This window comes from Acomys russatus, chromosome 7 (genome assembly GCF_903995435.1).
Source record: "Acomys russatus chromosome 7, mAcoRus1.1, whole genome shotgun sequence".
In the NCBI taxonomy this organism is placed as follows: domain Eukaryota; kingdom Metazoa; phylum Chordata; class Mammalia; order Rodentia; family Muridae; genus Acomys; species Acomys russatus.
Window position 1 is genome coordinate 15,297,321 of NC_067143.1, and position 20,120 is coordinate 15,317,440.

The 20,120-nt window shown below is 40.2% G+C and overlaps 1 protein-coding gene across 1 annotated transcript in view; it reads right to left on the reverse strand.

Annotated features, from left to right (window-relative positions):
• Positions 1-20,120, reverse strand: part of Gabrg3 (gamma-aminobutyric acid type A receptor subunit gamma3) — a 565,913-nt gene that overhangs the window by 510,696 nt on the left and 35,097 nt on the right. Inside the window, exon 3 of the mRNA XM_051148645.1 lies at positions 2,503-2,570. Within this exon, the coding sequence (XP_051004602.1) occupies positions 2,503-2,570 (68 nt within the window). The remainder of the gene's footprint in view (positions 1-2,502; positions 2,571-20,120) is intronic.

Sequence of the window (20,120 nt, forward strand, 5' to 3'; positions counted from 1 at the left end):
CACCCAGACTGGCAGGTGTTCTATGTTTCCTAAAGATGCCTTGCTCATCCTACACTTCACAGAACTTAGTGCACCTTATTTCTTCTTTAGAAATCTCGTGCAGGGAAACGCCTAGACAAATTTAGCCCTGATGAAATAAGACATTAAACATGCCACTATTCCCAGAGTGAAACGCAGCTATGGTTCAGCTTCTCTGCTATTTCCTAGAAAGGAGTTTCTATGCCTCAGGACAAAGAGCAGCCATCTCTACTGAATACACCGCGCTGCAGGAGCTGTGAAATCTAAGAAGCACAGAAACACAGGCATCTTCCTATGAGGGCTCACAATGTTTTGGACCAATATGAGTAGGAATCTCCTTTTAAACTTTCAAATTACATATATTTATTTGAATGTTTATACGTATGTGCATGTGTATACAAATATACATGCAATGGTGCATTATGGGAGTGAGGAGACAGCTTGTGGGAGTCAGCTCTCTCTTCTGAACTGTCAGTTCCAGGAACTAAACTCAGGACTTTGGGCTTGGCAACAAATGCCTTCACCTGTTGAGTCTTCTGGCCATCCCTAATTAAGATCACCCTTTACTACTCAGTAGAAGGACCAGAATTTAATATTTAAACCCTAATGTGGGGAGCAAAGATGTAGCTCAGTTGGTAAAACACTTGCTTAGTATACACGAAGCCCTGGGTTTGATCCGTAGTACTGCATAAGCCAAGAATGGTGGTACATGCCTATAATCCCAACATTCAGATCAGAAGTTCAAGGCCATCTTGGTTACACAGAAAATCTGAGGCCAGCCTGAGACACATGACACCCTAACTCAAAAATAAATTTTAAAAGGATGTAGAGAGAATTACCAAGAGATTTTATGATGTCTCCACTAATTCTTGAAGTGGATGTCCAAGGTTTTCACACTTTCTCAAACCTAAGAGATAGCTCATATCACTCTCATCTCTCCTCAGTCCTTACTTATGCCCGCAGGTTCAGGGATGCTTCTTAGACAACATTCACTCATTTACAATTGAGTCACATGACCTTGAGATGCTGCCCCCACTGGCAAATGGCCATGCTGATGTCATTGGAAAAGACCATCCTAACCCTGCTCACCTGCTAACCCCTCTTGAACAAGTTTGACCCTAGGCCAAGCCTTTGTCATCTGTGAGTAATGACACTTAGGATGGACCTCTGGCACATTTGATTTTCACACAAAAAAATGTCCAACCAGAGTATAATTCTGAACACAAAGTACATTTCTAAGCTACAGGAGCTCAGCAAACCTCCAGAACATCAATTACCACCATCCTTACTAAAGTGGTGCGTGATTGTGACTACAGGGCAACTCTCAGTGTTAGCGAGAAATCAGAGTGAGACACAACGGCACTAAGATGTATCAATCGAAGGCAAACAAACAAAACTCCAGAGTAAGAAACAGGTACATTAAAAATGAATACATTCTCAGCACAGTCAATTAAGTAATTATTTCCCAGGTAAGGGGAGATTACATTTTTAATTGATTTTAATACACAAGGCTTTTCTAGCCCATGGGTTGTGTGAAGAAAATTTCTTTTATTCATTTCACCTCTCTGTTCATACTTATGAGTGGCATTGATGGCACTTTTCCATTTGGAGGTTTTGTATTTCATGCTATAGATTGCACATGAAACTTTACACAGCTACCATTCTACCAATATCCACAATTTTGAGATTGTTTCTTTTCTTTTAGAATCACATATGTCATAGATGTACCATGACATGAAAGCCTTCTGGGAGAAAAGAACACTTTTAGTATCTGGCGACTAAAAGAGACATTCTTGCTCCTGGCTCGAAGGAGTTAATCCAAGGCAAAAGCACTGCAATGAGTAGGCGCTGATGTGTTGGCAATTCTCTGTCCTTTTATTTTGTACAGCTCCCAGATTCGGACGCAGTAGGCCCAGAGGAGCCCCAGCACACACAGAGAAGACACAACTTGCAGATGTGTCAGGAGGTCTTGTGTAACGCATTCGCACAGTGCATTCTTTGCTTAGCGGCTAAGCACTTTCCATGTGGAGTGTCTTCTTTGACACAACTGTGCCAATTTGCTTACACGCCTATAGAAACCCATACACTCAGGAAAATGATACATTTTCTCTTATAGTCCCCCAAAACAGATAAATAAATCAACAGAATCCAAGCCAAAGGGCGCCTGCTACTTATGTGCATCCCTAATATTAGTGGGGTCAAATAAAGACAATTGGTACACAGCCTATCTAATCCCATCTGAAAGGCATGTGCTCTCATGTGTGAGGGTGGGAACAGTTCTCGGTCTTCAGAGCAACACCTCACTGCTGGTGTCACAATATGCCTTCTGATTCTTAAAGACCATTTTCAATACCATCTCACTTAACACTTAACGAGTTAATAGCGGGGTTTAAACCTGCTTGATAAACCTCAGCAAAAACTCCAGTGGAGACTGTAAGCATGAAGCATGCAGGAGTCACTGAGCTGAACACGTGTGCTTCTTACCATGTTTATGGATGACACAGGACCAATGCTGTTAACATAAATGTCCACATCGATCACCGTTGGTTTTACTGTGGAGAAAAATATGTACATGTTAGTATTTTAGGGTACAGTGAAAAATGGAGAGGAGCACATACTGTCTGGAGGACTCAGCCACTAACAGCACAGGCCTTTGCTGCATAGGTGGATGGATGTCTCTTGTGGGTTTAATTTGCATTTAAAACTAAAATCATCTTGTCTTTTTGAATTTTCGAAGGATGAACAATTCTGACTTGTATTTATTGAGCTGTAGCAAAATAAGGCAGCTACCCACTGCAAATTGCCAGTAACAGATGACTATAAAGATCTTCTATGTTACTTACGTTGATTTTATGACAAAGAAATGAGATAAAATATGACAATGCATAAGTAATTTAATGTCGAAGTTGCCATAAAGCTACATCACAAGATGAGCAATATCAGAGGCAGATAACAACCTACAGTTCCAAAGCAAAGTTCTAGTGAGCCCAAACTCCAAAGAAAAAATGAAAGCATGGCTTATCATTGTCACATTATTTTTTAGTAATTATTATCATTATTATTATGCCAGACATACACCAATCTAGCACAGAGTTAAAATGCTACAGTCAAAAAAGTAAAAATTTTGTGCAATTAAAAAATCAGTTTCAAGTGTGAGGGTGCAAAGACCCTATGAGCAGCACACACAGGAGGTTAAATTGTGAGAGTGCACAGCTCCTCTGGGCAGCACGCACATGCAGGTTAAAGTGCGAGAGTGCACAGCTCCTGTGAGAAGCACACACATGCAGGTTAAATTGTGAGAGTGCACACTCCTGTGAGAAGCACACACATACAAGTTAAAGTGCGAGAGTGCACACTCCTGTGAGAAGCACACACATACAAGTTAAAGTGTGAGAGTGTACAGCTCCTGTGAGAAGCACACACATACAGGTTAAAGTGTAAGAGTGCACATACAGGTTAAAGTATGGGGGTGCATAGTTCCTGTGAGCAGCACACACATACAGGTTAAAGTATGGGGGTGCACAGTTCCTGTGAGCAGCACACACATACAGGTTTAAGTGTGAGGTGTACAGCTCCTGTGAGAAGAATACACACTGCAGGTTAACTGGCTAATTTAGGTTGAAGATGGCCAGTTCCTCTTCCCTTGTCTGCAGTGGAACTGAGCATGACCAAATCGGAGACCTGGAGACTGCAAACCATGAGTTCAGAAGCCAATGCCCTGTTCAGGGGGGAAGCCCTGCATCAACAGTCAGGGATTCAGGAAGGAGAGAACAAAGCCAATTTCAGCATATTTATGCCCAGGAGGACCATAAACAAGATGCATGAACTTTTCCACATGAAGTTTCCATGGAAACAAGATTGTTTGCTTTTGCAATTATTTCAATGGGGCTCCTTCAGTTTTTCTGACTAGCTGTTCCTTCACAAATGGACTCTGGACTTTGCTTTTGGAGGTGAGTGGTATCTCTGAGAGTTTCCAGACCCAAACATTCAGGGATCTACAGCCAGGGCCGTGGTTTTCAGACTTTCATGGGATGAAAACAATCGTCATGTATTTGAGCCAACTCCCTTAACATCTGTCAACACAACCAAGCTGGGTTAGTTCCAAAGAGCTGTTGGCATTTTGGACAAAAGCCCCAACACAACTCTACACACTACACACATGACAAATTTCAGATAAGCAGGCTGTAAACAGGAAACTAGGCTTCCCTCATTATTAAAATGACAACTAGCAGCTTCTTTGGGTTCGCTGCATTCCTCGGTTTCCTGTTTCCACACTTCAGCCTTAGTTTATGTGTTGCAGACTGCGTGATGCCGGCCAAAATTTTTGCAAAAGGCTTTTCTTGTTGTTTCAGAGTATTTATTAGACTCTGCGTTTTTTAGAGTCTGTTAATCTCAATAAATTATAAAGGCTTTCAGACAAAAAGCATAAACGGCTTACAGTGGGGAGTGTGAAATGCATTGAGTGCCACCGTGTGACAAATGTTTTAAGAGGGAGGCAGTCAGAACACATACACTCACACATAAATGCTGGGGGAACCACTGGTTTTAGTAGCTGTTGCTAAGCAGAGTCATGATAATGTCCATGTCACATTTTAGGATGCCATCTGACAGCTGTGCCCAGGAAGCATACAGGCCATACTTGATATTTCAGACACTACAGATACAGTTCTGACAAGAGGCTTTCAATAAAGTCATCAGACATCTAAGTAGGGAAACTGGCAGCCTTTTGGCAAATAACGCCAGGAAAACTAGATATCCAAGAGCAAAGGAATACATCTGGACCCTTACACTTCACTTCATATTTAAAAATAAACTCAAAATAGGTTAAATAACTAGCTGTATATAAAACTATAGAACTGTTAAACGTAAAAACAGGGGGTGGAGCATTGTGATATTTAGTTTTTGATGGTGTCTTGCACTCAATATCAAAATCTCAGACAATAAAAAGAAAAAATAGACCAATTTTACAACACCAAATCTTAACCTGTGCTCAGATGGCACAGCAGAGTGAAACAACAACCCTAGGGAAGGAGAGGCACTTGCAAGTCATGTATCTGATGAAGGTTTACTCTCCTAGATACATAAAGAACTCAAGAAATTAGATACAGAGAATATCCTCGACACCTACAAGATACTCAAATGGAATTATGCACCATTAGTGATGAGGACTCAAGCACTGTGGATGACAGTGTGGTAGTTCCTCAAAATATTAAACAGCAATCCAACATCTGGGTATCTTACCAACAGAAATATAATAGATGCTTGTATGCCCACATTTGTACAAAGGCCATTCACAATAACTGAAAAAGCAGAAGCAACTCAAGTGTCCATCAAAAATGAATGGATAACCAAAGTGTGGAATGTGGTGGGATTTTATTTAATCTTTAAAAGGAACAAATATTTAACAAATGGTATGCTGTACACTAAATAAATGATCCCATTACAAGTCAAATACTACATGATTCCATTTATATAAAATACTCCTACCTAGTGAAATTCACAGATATGTCAGTAGAATGGTGGTTGCCAGGATTTGTAAAGTGGGGAAGATGAATTAAGCTACAGTTTCAGTTTTGGAAGACAAGGAGTTGAGGAGGTGGATAGTCATTACCCAACACAATGCCACTAACTTATACTTCAATAAAAGTAGTTAAGATGGGAAGTTTTATGACATATGTAACAAATTACATATAAATAAACAACACATGTATTAACCATAATTCTGATCTGGAAAGACAATTGAAAGAAGGAAGAGATCTTTCTCAGTTGTAGGATACTCAATAACAGCAATTTAGCTTTCTGAGTGAGAGGAGATAAATTTTATTGTAAAGGGAATTTTTTAAAAAGGGGGCACTAAAAAATTCATTCTTGTGCAAGTCTTTGAGTTCTAACTTTCCTTTCTTTTTTAATTTTCCTTATTTTTAAAAAAGTCAGAGTCCCCATGCCTAAGAGGGACGCTAAAGAAGAGCTTGGTCAAGGAACACTGGGCAAGCCTTGAGAAACCTCAGGCACAGTCCCCCCTTCAGCAGTTGCTGTGACCCTAAGGTGACAGGGTAGCTTACATTTTCTACTCTCCTCAGTCATAAACCCACAACATATGCATAAATGTTTTCCCCTCCACTGCACCATGGTGTTCCTCACCCTAAGTCAGACAACCAAGGGAAGAATGGCGAGTTACTATCTGAACCATCAATATAGAGACAAAGCAGGGTACCCATGAGAGGGGGCACTGTCGGGGCACGCTGGAGGCAATGTAGGCTCAGAATGAGCCATCAGATGGTGAACCACGGGCCAGGTAGTAACCCTTAGTCCCCAGAGTCTGTAGACAGAGGACTTTGTCTTGGTTATAGCCAACACCACAGGAATCCTGTCAAGATAAAAATTGAAAAGAAAAATCTTGAAGACAGTTCATGGCCTCAGTGTCTCTGAGACTTGATATAAAAAAAATCATATTGCTTATAGCACAAGTTTTTTATTAAGCCACTTTTAGTCCCTTTTGTGAGGAAAAATACATTTTTATTTGCAACATGTCATATGTCATGGGCTCTGTTTGGATATTGCATGTGCACTTCATAGAAAATGCCTAAAATGTCAACCCTAAAGAAAGAAATAGAGTGAGAGGCAGGGGGAGGTAGAGAGAAAGGGAAGGAAACAGAGACAGTCTTCTCTTTAATCTGCCATCAGTTCCCTTTTTCTCAGGTCAGTTCCTTAGGAACTCTTGGTTCAGGACCCACACAGATATAAAATCCTTTCATGCTCAAGTCCCTTGCAAGAGTATATGATACTTCCATATAACTTACACAGAACATTTTCAGTCACCTCCACATAACATGCTGAGTGCCATGTAAACATTATCTAAGTAATTGTTCGGCACAACTAATTTAGATGTCTGTAGTCTGGATCAATCCTCAGCTAGCTAAATCTACAGATGTAAACAGTGGGGACAGAAGGTAGATGGCATTTAAACGTTAACAAATGTCTTTAACTCTCCTACATTTAGCTCTTTGTTTTTCAGCTTAGGGCCTATTAGGAGCCATCAATCTTATTTATTAAGTCAAGAAATAACCCCCCCCCCCATTAAAGAAGGGCAGCTGTGGTCTTCTGTCTTGAAAAAGATTACAAGCTGATTCGAGAGTATTACTTGGCTTTTTCCGAGGTAAAATGGAAAAGCATGTCAAGATGGTTTTTGAAATCTGCAAATGTGTCTTTCTTACGGATTAGGGGCACATTGTGGTGGTAGAGTACATAGTAGGCCTTGGATTCAATCTCAACATTAAAAAAAAACAACAACAAAAACAAAAACACACAACAAAAACCAACAAAATTGTGACAAAACCATATATATACACCATAGAATGTTTTGGGACCAGAACTTATTGGAGGCTACGTAGACTCAGAATTCAGAAATATAATATGAAAGGCCGTAGAAACAAAAGCTGTGCTTGGCTTCATATGGACACATTTGAAGCTCTTCCTCCCAGGGCAGAGGATACACAAGAGTCCACTCAGAAGGAATGAGGCTATGGATTCAAACAGAGCCCCCACCATGTCTAAGTTACAAGCCTAAATAAAGAAGAGGCCCACACATATGACTTTCATTGACCTGAACCTACTGATTGGTACCTTTTATGAGAACTGGTTCCTACGTATGTAGGTCTTGAAGGAAAATTTATGTTACGTGAAGTAACTGTGAAGCAAGACCCTTCTCCTGAACCTATATATTATGTGGCCACTCTCTGTCTTAGACTAAGATATCTTATGACTGAAACAAAAAAGAGCTGGTTTCTGGGCAGCAAAGATGTGTGACTCACTATGCTCCCTCTTTTAGTATCACACACAGGAGGGAGTTATTGATACTGTGGTCTAATGACAGCTCTAGAAAGCGGGGCTGTACAGCTATTACAATTACTTGTTTTGTGCATGTTGAATATTCACCTGAGCTTGAGAAATGTAATATGATGAAGAACTTTAAACATCCTCCAGAACATGGAAGACAACTATGAGTTTATCGAAAAAGTCAAGTGGGAAAAGCTCTGATAGATAGGGACACTCCTGACAGCAGACATCTGTTACCATGGAAATGATATCCTCATGGACAGAAAAAGGCTGAGAGTGATACTGAGACATAAAATAAAAGGACTTGCCTTCATTCATAAATAAGCAAGAAATAGGCAATGACAGAAACACAGAAAAGAATCGATGGATACTGGATACAATAAAAAATGCCCACAGAGATAGAAGCTGCTGTGGGACTGGGGCAGTGGCCCAGACATTTGCAGCTGTCTATGGAATAGAACCATTAAGCTATCCCATAGATCGTAAAGAGAATATCTTGTGTATTCTATGGATGGATTGCCTGTCAACTAAAACAGCCTATGGCCTATAGGAAAGGGTAGAACTGAAGGTGAAACATACAACATCCAGCAGGCAAAAAGGATTCTGGAATAGAGTCAGGTGCAGGAGATTTGCCCAGGAACATGTGAAGACAGACACGTGGTACCTGAGCAAAGGTAGCCAACCATGTGGCAAAATATAGAGTAGTTTAAATGCATTCTTTTAACTTATGAGCTAGTCAAAGAAGAGTCTAAATAGTTGTAAATATATCTTGAGTCTTATGTGTCATTATTCCAGGAGCTTGGGGCAAGGAGGAAAGACATGCAACCCTGCTACAATAAATGGTACCAGCAGAAAAGTAATGCAAACTCCAAGTGATGGTAGATCAGCCCAGCTGACTCCAATAGGGTCTGAAATGTGCAAGTTTCACAATATCTCTGCCTCAGTCCCCCTATGATGGCTGCTACCCTAAGTTGATTATCTGTAGGTGGCTGCTTACAAAGCTAATTCAGATAGGGCAGGGAGTAGGTTGACTGTCTCACAGTGAAGAGTGGATGCTCAGGAACTTATAGCTAGGGCAGTTAGGCTGTTGTGCTTAGATGCAACTAGAATGCCAAACACTGCATTTTCTGCCTTTCTAACCATGTTCACCTTCTAACATGACCTAGTACTTACATTTCTAATTTTTATAAAAGATTAAGTGTGGGAAGGATTAAGCTTTGTCACAGGTGGGAGCAGTCTTGGCGGGCTTTACCCTTGGGGCACCCCATGAATACCTTGTGACAGACTGAGTGGAGCCATCCTGGGTCTGGAATTCAGGAAGCAGACCTGGGAACCCCACCTGGACTATTGTCTTTCTAATGGACCCTCACCGGGAGAAGGAGCCGGTCCTTCCCACGTAACTGAAGGAGTTGGGGAAGAGAGAATAACAAAGTCGGCTGCAGAGAGAGTGTGCGGGGGCAGCAGACGAGCTGGACCAGCACGCAGGCCAGAGAGACACCGAAGGACCTGTCCCGTGGAACAGCTACCGGAAGGTTCACTCTTTTGTCCCTTTAACCTTTTTCCTTATTGTATAAGCTAGTTGGGTTGCATAATAAAGTTTAATTGCTAAGAAACAGAGTCAACAATTAAGTATGAAAATTTTAAATATTAGCAACTTAAATTGAAAAGATAAGCAAGAAAAAAAAACAAAACAAATAAACAAAAAACAAAAAAACCACTAATGCACAAAGGCTACTTCCAGTAGTTGAAAACTGGCCTTTCATTCTTCCCTGCCTTTGGTGACAAGAGCGGAAAACCTGTCAGTCCCTGTAACTGCTGCCCAGTCTTTTACATAAACTATGAGTTCTACTGGGCATTAAACAGACTGATCTCAAGTCAATCACATACTGTGATCTCTATTGTCCTCCTTCTCTGTATTGATGACCACAGAAAAAAAGAACAAGTAGCCATTACTCAATGGCAGTTGCATACACCTCCATGTCGGTTCGCATTCTACAGGCAGGACACTAACAGACAGGACACTAAGGCAGGAGTGTTCGGGGCTGTGTGGGGTAGCTTGCCAAGACTCTGAAGCCTGACTACAGGAGAAAGCCAGGAATCTGAGCTCAACTTCTAAAGTCTCTGGTTTGGTAGAGAGGCTTAATGGTATGTTGAGGAACAAAGAATTCAGTAAGAATCTATTATTATTATTATTTTTAGTATTCATCATCTTCATAATCATGATCATAATTATCACCACAAGTAATCACTGAAGGCTCCTTAAAATTCAAATTATCTGTCTCTAAGGCTTACATTAGATCTGTGGGTAATATTTAAGTGGTAGCATGCATTTTTCCCAACTTGGAAAATTCTAGGTTTGGGGAAATAGGTCAAAGAACTACAGTAAGAAGTACATAATAGACAAAGTTGCTGAGAAGAAACATCTGCCAACTCCCTGGGTCAATACCAAACTGACTCAGCTGGTCACTGAAAGCCCAATATGGGTGAAGTCAGCATTGCTGGTCCCATTCCAGCTCTGGGAGGGGATTATTGAACCAACTGGTTCTGCTGATTAAATGCAGTATTTACAACCAGATCCTGTCTCGCCCCTCCCAGAGCTGCAGTTGTCAATTCTGAAATCTTAAGTCTTGTCCCATACATCCTTTCCATATGTGACCTCAGTTCACCAAGACCAAGAAAGTCGTATCACTATGAGTCAGATTTGAGAAACACTCAGTGAGGCAAATACAGAAATCCACATTGTTGTTCACGGAAGCAAAGTGAACAGGCTTCAAGTAGATATTTGAAAGAGAAGAAAACACAAGGTGATGATGTTCTGAACCACCATCCTCAGAGGCTTCTAAGTAGCCACTTCCTGAAAGAATTTAAAGGTAAGCCGGAAAGATACAGAGAGCATCTACTGAGTTTGACAACAATAAAAACCCACCTCTAAGGTCAACTGGTGACCTTCCTAAATAACGGGGGCTACTGTGGCTTCTCTTCTCCAGCAGGAAAACAGAGTGTTTGAAGAAACCTTTCCATCTAAAGACTAACTCTATTGATTGGAACAGGAAAAAGAAGATTTAAAGGGCCTTTTGTGGCAGATTCTCTGTTCTATAACTGACTAGGAGTATCAAACATCAAAATGCACGCACTGGCAAAGATGCACCGACAGCAGCCACCAAAGACCATTTGCACTTCACCTTTAAGCAGGGAAGAGCCTAAAGACTGTATGCGCAGCTCAGTGACAACACATGAACATATGCCTCTGTGGCAAATCCAGAAACTGTGACAGGGCTCTGGCATCTATGAAATACAGAGTATATCATGTAAACCCTGGGGTGGGGGGGGGGGGAAGATTCGCAGTATTGTTTGCCTGAGCCCCAACCCCCAGCTTGCAGAGCACATGCAAGAGATAGGGCAACTCCAAACTTCTTCCTGGGGATGAAAGAGAAAGACAGAGCACTTTTCACCTCCTGACTTTTTTTGCAGGGGAGCCACAAAGACTGCTTTCTGCCTTGTCAGGATTTAAAGTTACTAGAAACAGTGTAAGAGGTGAGATGGCCTCTGAGAACACAGTCAACACATATGCTTCTTATATACAACTGATGTTAAGTTGATACGGGTTTGGCCAGCTGATTCACCACCTTGTCTGAGGACCTGAGTTTGAACTACAGAACCCACATGACAAAAGGAGAGAACTGACTCCCCAGCTTGTCATCTGACCTCCATATGTGGTAGCAGCTATTATGGCTCCTACATATAAATAATTGCTTAAAATAGAAATATATGATGTGATAATTAAAAGATAAAGATTGACTGTATAAAGACCAAGACTCAATTAGATGTTCTTTCCATGAGGCATGCACTTAAGATACGTGAGGGAACATGGGTCAAAATTTAAATAACTAAAAGCTATTTCATAAAACAGGGACACAAATCAGCTATGCTAAACTTTGGACAGACAAAAACTGTCACAAAATTCAGAGATCATCACAGAATGAGAAAGTAGGTGATTCAGACAAAGCAACTATTAAAACCATATGGATATACTATTAGATTTCCCAGATACATGAAATAAACAGAGAGGGATGAGAAGCAAACTTGCAGTAAAGGGCAGTAGGAAGCATCAACAGTCCACTCTCAGTTCCCTGTAACTTCACCGCTTAGCACAGACCCAGGGTCCCCTAACCCTTTCATCCCTTTCTCTGCAGGAGCCCTTGCTCCCCACCTACCTTTATTACATGGGAAGTTCACATCTTGGTGGGGACCCAGCTTAGCTCTTTCCCACCTACCCTCTCAGCCTCTCATTCTAGGTCATCTCCATTCCTTTGTGTCAGGTGCTGATCCACAGGAACACTTTCTACTATGGACCCCAGTGGCCATACTGAGCTGGCACTTGGGTAGATGATTTTCACTATCCTTCCTGTCCTACATTACAATCTCCCCAGATTTATTCTCAGTCCTGTAGCAGTCTGCCTACTGGAACACCTCCTCTCATGCTACCTACATATCCTGGGAACTCGACATCTTGGTCTGATCCCAAGGTCTCCCTAGGCATTTCATCCCTGTCTCTCCAGACTTACTCTTTGTCCTATTGCCACCTAATGCCAGGAGCTCCTTCTCCAAGGCCACGTCCATTCATTCCATGGGAAATCTACCTCTTAGTGCAGACCCAGGTCTCCTTAGCTCTTCCCCCAAACCCTCGCAATCTTTTTCTCCTAGCTCTTATAGATTCTTTCTATCACCCTGAGACCTGTAGAACCTCTCTCTACAGAGGACCCCATAGCCATCATACTTACCTAGGATCCAGAAAGGACAATAGCAATCACAAAACAGAACACACAGACACAGACACAGACACACACACACACACACACACACACACACACACACACACACACACACACAGACACACAGACACACACCACCTCAAACCTTATAACCCCAGTTACCTAGACCCCAGCATAAAAATGCTCCTTTAGAAGACAAGATGTCTCCTCTAGAAGCAAGTAACCCTATTGCAGTAGGGCGCAATATAGTCGAAGCACAAGGCAAGGACTTTAAAATAGCAATTACGACTATATTCAAGGACTTTAAAGAGGACATGAAAATTTTCTAAATTAAAGATCTGAAAGCAATTGTATAGTGAAACAAAACAAATTAAAATAGGAAAGTGGAATTTAACATGGAAACAGATTCACTAAAGAATACTCAAACTAAAATAAAACTGGAAATGAAAACTTGAGGATGTTAAACACGAACATCAGAAGTAAGCCTTGCCAACAAATTACAATACACAGAAGAGAGAATCCTAGGTGTTGAAAACAAAGTAGAAGAAACAGATACCTCAGTCAAATAAAACATTTAATCTACAAAAAAGGGGCACAAAACAAGGATATGTGGGATACTATGAAAAGAAGTCTACAAATAATAGAGATAGAGCAAAAAGAAGGAGTTCAGGTCAAAGGCACAGAAAATACTTTTGATAAAATCATAGGAAAAAATGTCCCTAACTTAAAGAAGGTGCCAATCAAGTTACAGAGAACACTAAATAAACAGAACCAGAAAATAAATGCTCCATGATACATAATAATCAAAACAGTAAATCTACAAAACAAGAAAGGACATTAAAAGCTGCACAGGAAAAAGACCAAGCCACATATAAAGCCAGGCCCATTAGAATAACACCTGATTTCTCCGTGGAGACTCTGAAAACAAGAAGGGCCTGAATAGATGTTCTACAAAGTCTGAGTGACCTTAGTCACCATTCCAGACTACTAGATCCAGCAAAACTGTTAATCACAGTTGGCAGAAAAAGAAAAACATTCAACAACAAAACCAAAGTTAATCTGTCCATCAATCTCCACAGAAGGTTAGAAGTAAAACTTGACTCTGAAGAGGTTAACCACACCCAAGAAGACATAAGAAATAAATTATCTGAGAACTACAAATCAAAACAAGTAAAGAACCCACATCATAAGAACAAAATAACAGGAACCAATCAACATTGTTTTTTGATAACTCACAATACTGACGGTTTCAATTCTCTAATAAAAAGACACAAACTAGCCGGGCAGTGGTGACACACACCTTTAATTACAGAACTGCCACAAGGTCGGGTAGATCTCTGAGTTCCAAGTCAGCCTGGTTTACAAAGTTGAGTTCCAGGACAGCCAGGGCTACACAGAAAAACCCTGTCTTGAAAAAACAAAATAAGGGAGCTGGAGAGATGGCTCAGTGAGTAAGAGCACTGGCTGCTCTTCCAGAGGTCCTGGGTTCAATTCCTAGCAAACATAACCTTTGTAATGGGGTCAGGTGCCCTCTAGTAACTTTTGGGTGTATATGCAGACAGGCATTCATATAAATAAATAAATCTTAAGGAAAGAAAGAAAAAAAGAAAGAAAGAAAGAAGAAATAAAACACAGAGACTAACAGACTAGACTAGAAAACAGGACCCATCTTTCTGCTCCATTCAAGAAACTCACCTTAACATAAAAAATAGACATCTTTATCTTTCAAGATAAAAGAATGAGAAAAGGGCATTCCAAGCAAATGGACTCCCCCTCCCAAAGCAAGCCAGTATAGCCATTTTAGTATCTGGAAAAAAAAAATAGACTTCAAACCAAAACTAATCAAAAGAGATGGAAAAAAGCACTGCATATTCATTAAAGTGTGGGTTCCTAAGACAGATGAGGGATGGTAGAGCTCTCAGAAAGAGTGGGGCTGCTCCCTACCCAAATCAAGCTTGGGCCCACTCAACCCCATACAGACAAAGGCCATGTCATGATAAAGACAGGCTTCTCTTTCCCTAGCAGAGAACTAAATTCTCAGAAATCAAGTGACCTGCAGTCTGCTAATCTAACTGATATGCTTCAAAAGTCTCTGCCTCTTCCCACAGGCTTTGGCATTTGAACTGGTGCATCATTAACATTTGCTTTTCTTCAATGGAGTCTTCATATGCAAATTAGGTGCATTTCATCCCTTGTTCTTTTGCCTTCCCCTCCCCCTTGAATGGAGCTATATAAGCTACCCCCATTTCAAAAAATGACCTGGCTCCAAGCCTGTGGTGCCCAGAGACTGAGTTGAATCCTAAGAGAATATGGGAGTTAGACTCCTACCTGCAGGGGACATAAAGACTGAAGAGGCCACCTCCTATCCACGCAGGACTTCCTTTCAGTGGAGGAAGGGGGGCACCAACTCACCCACAAAGTCTTCAAGCCAAAACTTACCCTGTCTACAAGAACTGCAAGGATAAATATGAATCAGAGATTGAGGGAATGTCCAACCAATGCCTGGCCCAACTTGAGACCCACCCTATAAGAGAGCCAACCTCTGACATTATTAATGATACTCTGTTATGCTTTCAGCCAGAAGCCTCACATAAGTGTCCTCTGAGGGACTCCACTTGGAAGTGGATCAAAACAGATGCTGAAACCCACAGCCAAGCACTAGACATAGCTAGGGGAGTATTGTAGAAGAGTGGAAGGAAAGGATAGAAGGTCCCAGAGAGGACAAGAACTCCTGAAGAAGACCAACAGAATCAACTAACCTGGGCCCATAGGGGCTTATAGAGACTGAAGCACCAGCCAAAGAGCAGATGTGGAAGGGAACTAGGCCCCTGACACATATGCAATTGATGGGCAGCTTGGTCTTCATGTGAGTCCCCTAGCAAATGGAATGGAAGAGAGGGTATTGTTGTCTCTGACATAGACTCTGTTGTCTGCTTTTGTATCACTGTCTCTTAAATGGGTTGCCTTGTCTGACCTCAATAAAAGAGGATATGCTCAGTACTGATATGACTTGATGTTCTAGGTTAAGGTTGAATGGGGAGGGGCTCCCATTCTCAGAGAAGGGGATGGGGAAAGGGGAAGGTGGTAGGAGGGCGGGACTAAGTGGAGATGAGAGGGGGATGCAATGGGGATGTAAAATGAATAAAAACATATTTTAGAAATAAAACAAATGAACTGATATCTGACAGAGTTTCCTGGGTTGTTCATACTGGCCTACTCACAGCTGCCCAAAACCTTGCTATGCAGCTCATCCACACCCTAAGACCACTAGTGTGCAAAGGATGATGGGGTTGAGGTACCCACAATTAAAGGAAAAAAATTCACAGAGAGGGTATTGCAAATCTAAGCATTTTGAACCAAACACAATGGAACAAAGTTCATAAAAGAAACACTACTATAGCTAAAATTACACATGGAATCTACCATGGTGGCAGTGACTTTAATACTCCATATTCATCAATAAACACGCTATCCAATAAAATCAAACAGAGAAGTGTTGAAGTTACATAATGTCAAAGCAAATGGACCTAGAAGATACTTACAAAACATTTCACACAGGCACAAAAGAATACACGTTCATTGCAGTAGCTCATGGAATTTTCTCTAAATTTGAACACATACTTGAGCACAAAGAAAGTCTTAACAAATACAAGAACACTGAATAACTCCCTTCATTCTATCAGAGGCCCAAAGTTTTAAGCTGTATATCAATAACAACAGAAAAAACAGAAAACTTAAAAACTGATAGAAACTAAGCAACTTACTACTGAGCAAAAAACCGGGTCAAGAGAGAAATCAAGAAAGAAATTGTAAAAATTTTATAATTGAATTAAAATGAAAATATTATATATTCGAACCAAAGAAACACAATGAAACAACGTCCATAGAACTATGTGCCTATATTAAAAAAATAAATAAATAAACAGAGCAATGTCACACTAGCAACTTAATTTCACACTTTAAAACTCTAAAAAAATGAAAATTTAAAAAAGACTAGATAAAAAGAAATAAACTCGGGACTGAAATAAATTAAATAGAAACAAAAAAAAATTTTAATTACATCAATGAAATGAATGGCTGTTCCTTTGAGAAAATTATAGATTGAGAAAACCTTAGAGACATAAGCTAAAAGACAGAGAGGAAATATCCAAACAAATAAAATTAGAGATGGAAAGTAGGACATTACAACAGCCATTGAGGACATTTAGATAACAGAAAGAATATACTTTAAAAATCTGTACTCCACCAAACTGGAAACCTAAAAGAAATTGGTGGATTTCTTATTATAGTCTACCTACCAAAGTTAAATCAAGATCAAATAAACAATTTGAACATAACATAACACCGCCCTGCCCCCGTGAAATAGAACCAATACTTAAAAGTCTCCCAATCAAAAAGGATCAGGACCAGATGGATTCAGTGTAGGCTCTAAAAAAAATCTTTGAAGAAGAACTAATACCAATACTCTTTGAAATTATTCACAAAATAAAAACTGAAGGAACATTTCCAATTTTTTTAGTGAGCCCCTATTACCCTAATCCCAAAACCATGGGCAAACAGGGGTGGGGGGATGGACAGAGAGAGAGAGAAAATTGTAGAGCAACATCCTTTATGCATATAGATACTTCAAACTGAATAAAAACTTTATCCACCATGATCAAGTTGGCATCACCCCAGTGATGCAGGCATGGCTCAGCATATATAAATCAATAAATGTAATCAACCATATAAACAGACTCAGAGACAAAAAAAAAAAAAAAAAAAAAAAAACCCACATGATCATCTCATTATACGTGGAAAAGGCCTTTGACAAAATTTAACATCCCATCATGATAAAAGTCTGACAGAGACTAGAGATACAAGGAGCATACCTCAATGTAATAGAAACAATTTATAGCAAGGCCACAATCATTATCAACAAAAATGTAGAGAAAATGAAAGCACTTCCACTAAAATTAGGAGCAAGGCAAGGCTTTCTACTCTCTCCATACCTAATCAAAGTATCTGTTTGCAGATGATACACACATTAGACCAAGGCAAATGAGACAGAAGAGTAAAAACAGCAGAAAAAAATCAAACCAAGAGCTAGGTCTCTAAAAGCATCAACAAAACTTTTATCCCCTAGCTATGGAAGAGAGAAGTTATTAAGATTAGAATGAAAGAGTATGTTACAACTGATTTCATAGAAATGAAAAAGTTTCATAGCACGGGAGCAATTTTATTTAAAACTGCACTGGAAACTCCAAAGCAAATTTAGACAACTTGGAAGAATTGGACCAATCCCAAGAAACATATAATGTACCATTACTGCACACAGAAATAAAACATCTGTGCTATGCCTTGAGGAAGATTAAACTCTCCATGAAAATCCCCTAAGACAGAAAAGCCTGACGTCTATAAGATGTGTAAGTTGTGTTATCAATCCTCCTTAAACTTCTCCAAAGACACAAGGAGAGATCATTTCCAAACTTAGCCCACGAAACACAAGTTGCCTGACACCAAAGTCAAGAGCACTTCAACAAAATGGTAGACCAATATCACTGAGCAATGGGGGAAAAAAAGAATACTAGAAAAGGCACCAAGGCCAGGGACCTGGGGGAAAACTAAACACTACTCTTCTACTAAAGGAACATAGCCATACAATTACTCCAAAGGACAGTCTGCTATACCATAGACCAGTGCCTTCCTAGACATCAAAGAAGATTTATCCCTCATTAAAAGAGAACAAACACAGTCTCCCTCATCTGGACAATGTACAGAGAGTGAGAGACCTTGGAACACACAGTCCTACATGGCTTATCTCCTATCAAGTTTTTCCCATTGGGGATTAGTGAACTCTACAGAAGAGGAGGCAGAAAAATTGTAAGAGCCAACAGGGGAATGGAAGACACCGAGGAAACAAGGCCTTTTAAACACAACAGGAACAAGGAACATAGGAACTTACAAAGACTATGGCAGCACACACAGGGCCTGCACAGGTCTGTACCAGGTGGGGGCCCAGTGTTGAGAGAAGTGGGCACACGTCCCCATGCCTAACCCAGAAGCCGTCTCCTACTGAGGACAACTAGGAAATCAAACATTGGTTCTCTCCAATGGAATCTAAATAATTATGCAAGCCACTCTTACCCAGCAGTAGAACAAACAAATAGAATCTTTTGGGGTTTTTTCCTTCTTTTTGTTGTTGTTGTTGTTTTGTTTGTATGTTCAGACATATAGCAGATTTTTTTAAACTTTCCAACTTCCAGAGTTCTGAGGTTACCACAAGCACCCACTACCAGGTGAGGGGCAGAGGGGCCTAGTACCTCCCGCCTACCTGCACTGTTAGGAACTGTAAAGCATCTGGTACCGAAAACGGATACTATTTATTTCTTACAGTATGAGGCATATAAAATAGTCAAAAGTTCCAGCTCTGAACCCTGATCAAACTATTACAAGAGGTTTTGTAACTACTAAAAGTATTTTTGTTTTTTTGTTTTGTTTTGTTTTGTTTGAATTGTTGCAAATTTCTCCAGTATTACAAAGTGTTGGATGGATTCTATTAATAATTATCTTGGCAGAATTGGGATTCTGAATATTCTCCAAAAGCCCACATATTTTAAGGCTTGGTCTTCAGTCTGGCACTATTAGGAGGTGGTAGCAACTTTGAGATGCTAAACACCGCATCTCACACAGGGAAGATTTTATTTCACTGGGGCAGGCCATTGAAGAGGACTATTGGATCCCAGCTTCTTCCTCTTCACTTTTAGTGTTTTGGCCACGAGGTAAAAAGTGGTTTGAAAGAAATGGTTTCCCCAGTTGAGGACAAGAACCTCCACAGTCATGTACCAAAATAAACCTCTTCTCTTCTAAGTTCATTAATGGCAGTATTTATCGTAGTAGTATCAGAAGCTTAACTACTATACCCACTCTCTGAGAGCAAGTGCCTTTCTCACTGTCAACCCTCATTAGCAAACACAGTTAGCAGGCAAACACTTAGCAACACAGAAGTCTAGGGGCTTAGAGACAAACAGTAATCCAAGCATAATTCCCCCAGCTTCACAGCTTTTATGTTGTAATGGGTATAGCAGATACACTAATCAATCAGATACACTAAGAAATAAACTATTTATTTATGATAGTGATTAATCTGACAAACAAGCAGAACCCAGTGCTAAGGTTTAAAAAAAAAAAAAAAGGGGACTACAGGAGTTCACCCACTATTGCTCTTCCTTCCAAACAATTAAAACAGTGTTGTGCTTAGTTTTCCATAAGCATATGACCCAGTAACCCTGGATACCACAATGAAGATGTATGTGTAATATGAACTCTCTAATAGGGTGTGTTGAAACACCATTCTTGAAAATAATCAGAAATTACTTAAAATGTAAATAAAGACATCAAATTACAGATCCTGGCAATTAATCAGGTCCCAAGAATAAGAAACACAAGAAAACTAAACACGCTGAAAGATCAGTAAAAGAAAAAGAAACCCCAAGTGTAGACCAGATTTTTTAA